Below are 11,610 nucleotides of genomic sequence, written 5' to 3'. Positions count from 1 at the left end.
GACCTGTACTCACTCATCTATACATAGACCTGTACTCACTCATGCATACATGGACCTGTACTCACTCATGCATCCATAGACCTGTACTCACTCATGTATACATGGACATATATGGCTGCCTAACTTCTGTTTCTAGTTGAATTTAACGGCGTGATTTTAGCAGCAACAGACCTTGAGAGCAGTTATGATCTGGCTTTATTAGAGATCACGTTATTCAAATTTTAGTAACAGCTTTAGCAGTAGTTCACTGTTACTTAATCATCAATGTACAAAATGGATATTATTAGAGGGTTAGTAAATAGTACACAAACATCACCAAGTATGACAGAAGATGTTTTTCCAGAGCTCTTCATCTCACCAGGTGGAACCAGGTGGAACGTTGTGACCGTAGAATAACTCACTGCAGCTCAGACCAGAGCTCGGCCCACCAGTGATAGTTCAAAGTAAAAAGTGTTATTAAAGATTGAAGCATTATAGATGTACTAATGCAAGTTGTTTTTCAGCCATATTTGAGGAACTTCAGTCTCTGGAATGCCTCCTTGCAGAGCTTTACAAGTGAGTTCCTCTTTGTTTGGTCAGCTGTTGGTGTGTCTTGCAATGTATTCTTTCAAAAGTTTCTTAATGCTCTTTTTAGCGACAGAATGACCAACTAACCAGCAGAGTAACTTTGCTCCAAAAACAGATGTGGTGTGGAGTCACTATTTGATTTGATTTACCCTGCACTGATCTCTTCATCGACACCAGCCTCAGACTGATCTCAGATGAGTGGATAGGTGTCAGTTTTTACATCAGTGTATGGAGCTGAGCAGGGCTGTGTGAGGCCTCGGTCTACAGAGAGTGTAGGACTCGGCAGCGTGCAGGGCTCCATGTGCATATACATACTTTATACAACATCACATTTGTGTTACGCTCTGTTCAGCTCATGTTCACTTCTCACTGCGTTCTATTAAGAAAGCGGTTGTTGTTATTCCAATGATGGATGGCCCAATAAATAACTGTCTCTTTAAGGCATTGTGTTTGGATGATGTACATGATTTGGTCATAAGCTGCTGTTGGAGTGAAATGAAATGAAGTGAAAGTCACTACATTTGGTCATTTATGTAAAAACTCTGGTTTAGTGGAATAAATGTTCCAGCTGAAGATCCAATTTAACGTTATCTGTTGTTTAGTTTCATTGACCAGATACAGTGGCAGAGTAGTGACATGACCGTTTGTGATGAGATCCTAGAATAGTGGATTTGGTCTAGTACCACTTATCTAGTTCTATCCAATCAAAGACCAAGTGGAACCCTGAAGATAACACTTTTCCTAGTCCTCCACTAGCGTTTACATTGTTGAACCATCGGTGTACATTTGTGTAAAACAGCGAGTACGTCATCAGTGAAGACGTAACACACCCTTTGTGTTCTGCATGAAACATAACTCCTTATCAATGATATGGAGTTCATAGTGTTCAAAACATCAAATGCTTCACTGTGATCCAGTTCCACTGCAACTGTCATTCTGCCCAGTGAATGTTAACCCGTCACAGTACACCTGTGTTTGCTGCTCAGGCATCTGGACAGCAGCAGCAACGAGAGGCCCGACATCAGCTCACTGCAGAGACGAATTAAGGTACAACCGTCTCCATCACCATCATCTCTTCATCCTGTTGTTCACGTAAAAAGAGCTCCACTAAAGTAGAGTCCACTAAAGTAGAGTCCACTAAAGTAGAGCTCCACTAAAGTAGGCTCCACTAAAGTAGAGCTCCACTAAAGTAGAGCTCCACTAAAGTAGAGTCCACTAAAGTAGAATCCACTAAAGTAGGCTCCACTAAAGTAGGGCTCCACTAAAGTAGGGCTCCACTAAAGTAGGGCTCCACTAAAGTAGAGCTCCACTAAAGTAGGGCTCCACTAAAGTAGAGCTCCACTAAAGTAGGGCTCCACTAAAGTAGAGTCCACTAAAGTAGAGCTCCACTAAAGTAGAGTCCACTAAAGTAGAGCTCCACTAAAGTAGGGCCCCACTAAAGTAGGGCTCCACTAAAGTAGAGTCCACTAGAAGGAACTAGAAGTTACAAAACTTCTGATGTGCACGACCAGGCGCCGCCACCACTTGTGGTTACATGAGCTTCACTACGGCGAGTAGAAGCTACGTTTCAAGCAGATAACGGTTAACTGACACCACGACAACAGCACTCATTTGGACTAAATGATTTATGAACTCAACACAGTTAGACAGAGACAAGTCTACATTAAGTGACCGCAGTTCAGTACAACTGTATTTATGCCCGTGCACTCAAAGAGGTTCCACTCCCATTAAGAAGACATTCTTCCTCCTTGCTTACAAAGGTTTGGTCTGCTGCCAAAAAGACAAATCATGGCTGCTAGGATGCTCAGGATTGAGGAGAAATAATAAGTCTCCTTGTCCTTCCAGAAAGTGACACATGACATGGACATGTGCTACGGCATGATGGGAAGTCTGTTCCGCAGTGGATCCCGGCAGACGCTGTTCGCCTCCCAGGTGATGCGCTATGCTGACCTGTACGCCGCCTCCTTCATCAACCTGCTGTACTACCCCTTCAGCTATCTGTTCCGAGCTGCACACGTGCTGGTGAGCTTCACTCTGACCCACCTTTGTGTCTCTGCACTTTAAAGGCTTTCGGATTCATGGCTTTACGTTGAAAACTCTCCCTACCCAGATGCCCCATGAGTCAACAGTGGAGCACGCCCACGTCAGCGTCATCGACACAGAGTCGCCACTGGCCACGCGGAACCGCCACGATGTCGACCTCGAGATGGAGTGCAAACGGCACCAGCTGACTCGGTCCGTCAGCGAGATCCAGCCCCCCCACTTCTTCCCTCAGGCTCCGCAGGAGATCACGCACTGCCACGATGAGGACGATGACGAGGAGGAGGAGGAGGAGGAGGAGGAGGAGGAGGAGGAGGAATAGGAGGTGGTGGTGGAGGAGGAATAGGAGGTGGAGGAGGAGAAGAAGGAGGAGGAGGAGGAATAGGAGGTGGAGGAGGAGGAGGAATAGGAGGTGGAGGAGGAGGAATAGGAGGTGGAGGTGGAGGTAGTGGTGGTGGAGGAGGAGAAGGAGAAGGAGGAGGAGGAGGGGGAGGAGAGCAGAGGGGTCTCAGATAAGGCTTGCTGTCACATCCAGTACATGCTGGTTTTGAAGCTGATCTTTTGTCTTTGTTGCTTAACTACAGTCTGATCCCTTTTACATTTAGAAGAATCATTTAGCTTAACCTCTCTCAAAGGAACAATTCACCCTAAAACTCCACTGTCATAGACTTTGCATTTTTGGGACCATATTGTTTTTTTTTAGGATGACAAGAATACTGGCCTGTGTTACAGAACAGCTAGAAGAAGAAACAGACACCGACAGCCTGAACAGAGCTGATGACGAGATGTCTGGATCATCGACTTGCCCCAACAAACCTTCATCCTTTCTTTGGGGTTATTTAATAGGAATTGTGGGAAATGTATGAACTAAATAACAGCACATCTGAGGGCGGATTTTTACTTGGAAGAAAAGTGGACTGCAGTTTGTGCACTAAAGATTCAATCGTAAAACGCTTCTATTCCACAGGAGTGTTGTCTGTCGAGCAGACAGCTTGCAATGTCCAGCTGTGGTGAGGGGAAGTCAACAGGAAGTTGCTAATAGCTCATGAGAGCAGCTTAGAGCCTCACCCAGTGATTCACCTCTGTGTTGTAAAGTTGGAGAATGTGAATGACGTCTCACCCTGAAGTCCTTACTGTAATACAGTGTAGATACTACAGCCTGCCTTATTCATCTCGCTGTGAGACCATACAGAGTGCATGAGGACTATTGTTCTATTGTTAAGTATATTTTGAACACCAGTGGTGGATATGGAAGGCCATTTCTGCCAGATAATAACAACACTTAGGTTTAAATGAAAAGATGCTAAGTTTCAAAGACAAACTTCTGAAACGATTTACCCCATAACGCTTAATTTCGGTCATGATGACATCAGCTGTAACTGCTGGATGAGAGCAGTGCAGAGCTAACCAGTGGGGCACGATCACATGCACTAACGTGCACTAACTTGCGATAAAAAGCAGAGGCCGCATATAAGAGGTGGGCGTAGTCATGGTGACGTCACCCATTGGTTTGTGGACTGATGTTTTGAAGCCGTTGCCATTTTGGATTATGGCCGTCGCCATGTTGTTTTTTCAACCAATGAACAGAAGTGACCATATTTGGAATGCACAGGAGTGAGGTAGAGAGGGCGTATACTTCTCTGGTAGAGACCCGTCCATCACACCAAGAGAGAAGTAGAGTCGTTGTCTCATAGACTTCCATACAATCTCACTTCTTTTTGCAGCCAGAGGAGTCGCCCCCTGATGGTCAGTAGAGAGAATGCACGTCTTAAGACACTTCAGCATCGGCTTTAAGACTCAGAACCGGAGGTTGCCGTCTGGGTAAAAGCTGAGCGGCCGGTCGGCAATGTGAACAAAAAGAGAAGCTCTGATGACAACACAGAGTGAATCAAAGAGTTGTTTGTATTCATATTCTATTAATGCTATAAATGTTGCATACTACTCCTTTACGTGAACGGTTACAATTTTAACAAAGTCAAATTCATGAGATCATAAACTGTAAATATGGGATGAGTCTAAACACCTTTAATTATACTAATTACTGTCGTCATTGTGACGCACTATTTCTCCTTGGCAGTCATGGTCTTCCATGCTGCTGATCACTGTTAACATGCTGGTACTGTAATGTGAGAGGTGAGGACTCCACACACATGCTGTCAACAGGACCATGGTGCAATAATGTTTTAGTGCTGATGCGGTGGTTTCCATGTGTTGTATTACTGCCTTGATGTGAAGTCTGATCTGCTGGAGTGATCACAACGTATTGATCCCTGAAAGTGTGTCTGACTCCAGAAGGCTGATCTGTTCACTGAATGTGCTTCTGCTGCTTACATGAGCTGAAGAAGCCTCACCTCTACTGTACTTCTACTAGTTTAAATTGTGCTGCTGACAGCTGATTGTTGCACCTTGTGTTGTTTATGGACTCATTATGGGATGTTTGGAGCTGCTCTGAAGCAGCACCAACAGTTTCAGCACATTATACGATCACACAGCTGTTAGCATGCCTGTGTTCGCTCACTGAGCTGTGATAATCACATGCTCAAGAGTAATGTCAACCAAAAGGTTTCTTGTTTTACCAGCAATAGCTCTGCATGAGTTGACGTATTTGAGAGGATGTCTTAGTTTTGAAGACATGGTTTGACTGATTTGTATTAAATTTTCTGATCGGATATTGTGACGAGTTTCATTTTTTTCCGGTCAAAGATATTCACAATTCCGATATTCTCTTCACCATTTTCATCTGTAAGTAATTACACTGTAGAATAACCTGTTACAGTAAAAGTACTAACACGTTAACTTATGATTATAATGATTATATTCACTGCTGATTATCGTCTCCATTCATCTGTTGATGGGTTTGTATAACTAGTGAAAAGAAGTAAGAAATGACGTCACAATTACTCCGAGCCCAGAGTGGCACCTTCACAAGGTTTGTTTGTCCAAGGTTGTAACTGTAACTACTCCTAACATATTGTTAAATAACTCTGCATTTGATTATTGTTTATTCAAGTGCAAAAATATTGTACATGCAGTTACACAAATGTAAAAATATATTTAAGCACATTTCTGTTATAACAAATCCTATTAATTTAGGGTTCCACATTACTCTATCAAAGATCAAACTATTAAAGAAAATATCAAAGACAAATCAAACACAAGTTATTACAATAACTTTGTTCAAAGCTTAAAATCCTTTCAAGGGTGCGTTTGCACAATCCCACGTGAAGTATTTCATGTGTTTTAAAGCCACGTTTAAAGTCTTCAATGTACTCACAATACATTTCCATTTCAAGTGTACAGTAACCAGCCAAAGAGCTGCTTCTATGACTGTGTGTTTAAGTATCTCATCATTCTGACTTTCTATCTCAGAATTATGACTTTCTATCATAGTTTTGACTTTCTATCTCAGAATTTCGACTATGGGGATATTTTTATTATCAAGTCTAACTTTTAATTATTTTTAAATTTTTTATTTTTTTTGCTGGCGGATTCGCGGGCCACATAAAATGACGTGGCGGGCCGGATTCGGCCCGCGGGCCTTGAGTTTGAGACCCCTGCCTTACATGGAGCTGTCTCTACCTCCAGAAAGGCTTCATTCATCGGGCAGGATGCGCTCAAATGCTGAGCATTGCTTTTGATTGTTTCTCTTGTTTGAGTTTGTCAATCAAATCAATGCGCATTGCTCTAAGCAACCTGAGGGCTGATCACACCGAGATGTGTTGCTACCAGGAGGCAACCGCCGCTTCTGCCGAGTGAAGCTGGAAGTGTCTTAAATCCTGCATTATCTCTAATGTCCACCAGGGGGCGACTCCTCTGGTTGCAAAAAGAAGTCTGATTGTATGGAAGTCTATGAGAATATGACTTCTATATATGTGACTGTTTAGCCCACATCTTCACAGAGACCTGGATCCATGGTGGTCCAGGATCAAGCTGAACTTGATTGGACATGAGGACAGAGAGCAGGACTCTGGTGGACCAGAGGAGGAGGACTCTGTGTTTACATCCTGATGCTTGGTGCTCAAACACAGTCACAGTTGATGAACAATGTTTTCTTCATGTTGAGTTGTTAATGTGAAGATGTCGGCCATATCATCTGACCAGAGAACTGTTTCTGTTACTGCAGTCTACATTGATGATGCGTGTGGGGCGAGTGTGTCATCGATGAGCGGTGCGACTCCGTGCACGTCGCTGAAAGATCTGGAATATTTGAGCTGTTATACGCTTCTAACTACCGCGAGAACAAGGTGCCAGAGAGGAGCCATGGAAAAACAACATGGAGTCGGACTAGAATGTAATTCAACAATCTTTTCTTTCTGAAATCATAAAAAGTGTTCAAACATTACTGTCAAGCATTTATTCGCTTTTTTATTTTTTAGCAGAAAATGTCGTCAACGTCGATTTCAAAACTTATTGCCCAGTTTAAACATTTGTTAGAGAAGTAATATTGTAACTTTATAAATATAAGTAACTTTGATGAAGCAAATTTAAATGGTACTTATTACATTTTTAAGAGGGTAACTAGTAATATGTAACCTATTACTTTCAGAAGTAGCCTTCCCAACACTGCATATTTTATGTTGTTTCTATGTTTTATCTTTTGTATCGTTCATCTCTTGTCTTCAGATTTCATCCTTTATTATTTGTCTTTCATGTTTCATCCTTTAGCTGCCATCCTTCATCCTCTGTCCTGTCCTTTCCGTTGCCTCACGGCCTTCATCATCATCCCTCCAGCTGTGTCTTCCTGTCGGGCAGCGGAGGAGAAAACACGTCCTCCACCAGCACCTCCTCAGGTGGACGAACAGGGAACGCAGTCGGTCTCTCTGTTTTACTAACTCGCACGTACACCGAATCCCCCGTCGCTGCGGAGCAGATGCCAGGCTCCTCCCTTGGCTCGTGATTGGTCAGTGGTGCTGATACGTCAGCGTGGTTGCTGCTCCCTCCTCCCCTGATGGTATGGTAGATGTTGTCTGGAGCGTTAGAGCTGTTCACATCTGTAAGACGGACATAACAGTTTCACAAAGGTCGCTGCCGCTACCAGACAACATGGCAACGGCCGTAATCCAAGATGGCGACGGCGAAATCAACGCACTCGATCGAAACAGCAGTCCACAAACCAATGGGTGACATCACGATGACTGCGTCCACTTATACACAGTCTATGGTCAGAACATGACGTAATCACGGCCTGCATGTCGTGAGTGTAGCTCTGCAAGTGGTTGCAGTGCTGAGATTAAACGCTTCTATTTTCACCTGATTCATGCTAACGCGCTGCTTCTCACTGCGTTTCTGTTGAACACACTACACTGCTCTACTTAGGAACTTTAGACACAGACAGATGTTTCTTACGGTAACGAGCCCCGCCTTCTGTTTTGAATCAAAGTTTCTGTAATTTGAAACACAGCTGGGGAAACGATTTTGGAGCAAAGAAAATAAGTTCTAATGGTTAACATGGGTCTCCAGCCCTGAGCCCACACTCAGACCACCATGTTATCATCCATTCAATTCAGCATCACAGATCTACATCCTAACGATGGCAGGCACTTTTCATCGATCTGGTTTTACTCTTGACTGATTGGTTACAGAAACTTTGAGCTTACTGGCGATGCAGAACAGAAGGAGGGGCTCATTACCATCACAGTCATTACCTTGACTGGCCGTTTAAAGCTCCTGAGTAAATCGGCATAAAAAGTTGTGTTTTGTTGGTCAGACACAGCATCGTTTGAACATAAATGTGTTGAAGATAGGAGCGTTTAATGTCACTGCAGGGGCTGAGGCTCGGGGGCCACACGCGAGTAAAAACAAAGCCTGAGGAGGAGGGCCAGTCCCAAAGTCCCCCCAGAGCCTGAAACCCTGAACCCTCAGGGACCTATCTCATGTCACCTGTTAAGTGGTTGACTGTGAGAGACTGAGGGCTTGAAATGATGCAGATATATGCGACATATCACGTTACCACGACAACCTCATATCAGAATTGTGATTATTTTATACTTTTACTTGATTTGAACATCTTCCAGGCTCTTGCCTCACGAGACGAGAGGTAATTGTCAAATAATCTATCAAGTCGTTTTTGCTACAGTGTCACCAGCTTTACTGCCACTGACCAAGCTGCACATGTGAGAAGATGTGAGAACATGTTGCTCTGATCACTTCTACCTTCTTGGTTGTTTGTAGTTATTGTGTCACAGAAACATGAAGTATAGACCTTGGTTCAGGTGACTCCTCCACAGAGGGAACGGGGCGGAGTTCTCCTCTTCTGAGAACACAGAGCAGTGGAATCGAGCATCGTTAGTGTCGTCCCACAAAACTAAGTAGAGATTGTTAACTTGTTTCTTCTTATTAACATGATAATAATGTCATGATGGTCTGACCATCTGAGGATAAACACACACGTATAAAGACACACACACAGAGAGACTCTTGTCTGTTTAAAGGAGATCGATATCATATTATCATATCTATATCATACTTTACAGCTGTTTACTGGGACAAATAAGAGGAACAGAGTGAACTGAAAGCACAGTTTCTAATATCTCTAATGCAATAAGGCTAAATTCACAAAAGGATTGCACGGCTTTTGCACAAATAAGACAAAACAATGTCATTGTCAAACCACCCACAGATGGTGAAATGTACGCCTTTGATGCCGAGCCAATCGTGTCTCTGTGATATTGTGCTATTTGCACTCGGTACGTAATATACAGACATTTGGCTCTAGAACTGACTCTTTATGCAAACGAGTCCAATTCATGTAATTATTACATTATTAGCGTCTTTAAAGAGTTGGTTGTAGCAGAATATCATTGGTGCAGATGTTTAGTGAGTCTGACCTTGCGGTGGCGGTTGCGAATGATTTTTGGTGCCATCAGCGGCCGCAATGCATACTCTGTGAGCTCACCCTCAAGCATCTCATGTCTGACATGTTGAACATTTACTGATCAGGCAGACTGACCGTGGTGGTTCTGTGGCGCCCCCAAGTGGCTCCTCCATGGAGTGAAGGACACAGTGTTTCCTTTTCCAGGATTTAAGTCTGAACACACACACACACACACACACACACACACACACACACACACACACAAGATGGATAAGAGACAAAACAACGAATGGTCATCTGTTGCTGTTCAGAACTTCACTCACCTGTCTCATCTCTCAGGCGCTGGTTGATCATCGGATTGTCTCTCACCACCACGGCTTCTTCCAGCTTCACCTGTCAATCAACATAACACTAACAGCTCTTTGTTCCGTCTTCTCTGACGTTTCATTGTTTGAAATGAACAGATGGAAAAATCAGGATGGAGTTGAAAGGTCAAAGATCTCTTACCACTTTGATGAGAGCTGAGGGATCTTTGTCCGCCTCAGAGTCTCTCAGCTCAAACGAACGCCTAGAAAACAAGACGAGACAAATCAGGTCAACCTTATTATAAATGATATATTATTATTATATTAAGCTGAACAACCCGGAAACTTCTGGGACTGTCGTCAGGTTTTGGACCTTTGGGATTTTTTTCTCTTCCTTCTTCTGGATATGTGTTCATTGAACCCGTAACACAGCATTGCACTGAACTACACTTTAAATACCCTTACAGCGTTTGTAAAACATGCTATCACCATATGACAGCAGCCACCGAACAAGTACTCCATGTATATATATGTGACTTATAGTTTATACACTGTATTCAGACCTCCAGCTGTTTATCATGTGTGTGGCTCACTATTGACCCTGCACTCTATATAGTTGTGTTCATGCTGTATTATATCTTAGCGTACAGCTTACTGAGTATTCTATACATATGGTACATTGTAAGAGGACTGACGTCTGTAGTCTTTCCCCCACTAAAGGCAACAAGCCGCTCCGCCTCTGAGCCACTGGATATTGTTAATAATAACTTTAATGTTCTACTTAATACATGCAATGTTGAATGTAAATGAGATTTAATTCATGAAACTGATTTAAAATGAAAAGTGAAGGCTCCACTTCACGTATGATCAAAGTGAGAAGATCAGTCCTAGAAGTTAGGATTTCAAATCATTTGATGATCCTCTTCCATCCAAACACACTCTTGTTGATATATTATATTCCCTAAGGTAAGGTGAGTTATCTTTTAGATTTTAGTACAACTAGGAGCTGCTCTCATTAATACTCTGCTTTACATGACTCAATAATTGCTTAAAAACATATATAGACAACAAATAAAAACGAATAAATTCGGTTGTTTGTTTGTTTACAACAAGAAAGTCAGGATATAAAGGGATTCATATCTCTGGTGCTGCTTTGTCTCAGCCAGCAGAGAAACCTGCTGTGCTTTTGTAAACATAGCAGCGGTGGCACATTGAATTATGTCTCACTTTTGTTTACATGTCCACGCTAGTTGCACAGTTGTATTGAAAAAGAAACAGGTTTTTTTTCTTGCAAATATTTCCTTGCACTGTGCGAACCCTCCCTTCCACCAGGGGTCTGTGTCCTGTTTGCTGTCTTATTAAGACGCATCTCAACATGGCTCTCTCTGCCTCTTCTTTGGCTGAGACGGCTGCTTATTTGTTTAGTTTGAATAAATGTTTATTTATTACTTTTATACCTTCATGCTGCAGCCTTTGAGCCGGGTTGTAACATGAACGTACAGTGACAAGCATGTCATCTTCCCTTCACCACAGCGGCCTCTCTGCTCGCGCTTCGTGTGCGTGTTTGTGTCTGTGTGTGTGTGTGTGTTTGTGTCCATGTGTGCGTCTATATGTGTGTGTGTGTGTGTGTGTGTGTGTTTGTGTCCATGTGTGCGTCTATATGTATGTGTGTGTGTGTTTGTGTCTATGTGTGTGTTTGTGTCCATGTGTGTGTGTGTTTGTGTCCATGTGTGTGTGTGTTTGTGTCCATGTGTGTGTGTGTTTGTGTGTTTGTGTCTATGTGTGTGTTGGTGTCTGTGTGTGTCTTTGTGTCTGTGTGAGAGTGTGTTCGTGTCTGTGTGTGTGTGTGTGTCTGTGTGTGTGTGTGTGTGTCTGTGTGTGTGT

General features: G+C 43.1%; 1 protein-coding gene and 1 long non-coding RNA gene across 5 annotated transcripts in view; one reads left to right on the top strand and one right to left on the bottom strand.

The window, feature by feature from the left end:
• nt5c2a (5'-nucleotidase, cytosolic IIa) overlaps positions 1 to 2,929 on the top strand; it is a 25,742-nt gene extending 22,813 nt beyond the window's left edge. For all 4 annotated transcript variants that reach the window (XM_031873066.1, XM_031873065.1, XM_031873067.1 and 1 more), the window contains 4 exons: positions 504 to 555; positions 1,554 to 1,614; positions 2,413 to 2,589; positions 2,678 to 2,929. In XM_031873066.1, the coding sequence (XP_031728926.1) occupies positions 504 to 555; positions 1,554 to 1,614; positions 2,413 to 2,589; positions 2,678 to 2,929 (542 nt within the window). The remainder of the gene's footprint in view (positions 1 to 503; positions 556 to 1,553; positions 1,615 to 2,412; positions 2,590 to 2,677) is intronic.
• Positions 1 to 11,610, bottom strand: part of LOC116397557 (uncharacterized) — a 256,577-nt gene that overhangs the window by 218,526 nt on the left and 26,441 nt on the right. The window lies entirely within an intron of this gene.

Source organism: Anarrhichthys ocellatus, unplaced genomic scaffold, assembly GCF_004355925.1.
Source record: "Anarrhichthys ocellatus isolate YVR2014 unplaced genomic scaffold, GSC_Weel_1.0 scaffold68, whole genome shotgun sequence".
Taxonomy (NCBI): Eukaryota; Metazoa; Chordata; class Actinopteri; order Perciformes; family Anarhichadidae; genus Anarrhichthys; species Anarrhichthys ocellatus.
This window is presented reverse-complemented; position numbering and strand designations above follow the sequence as displayed.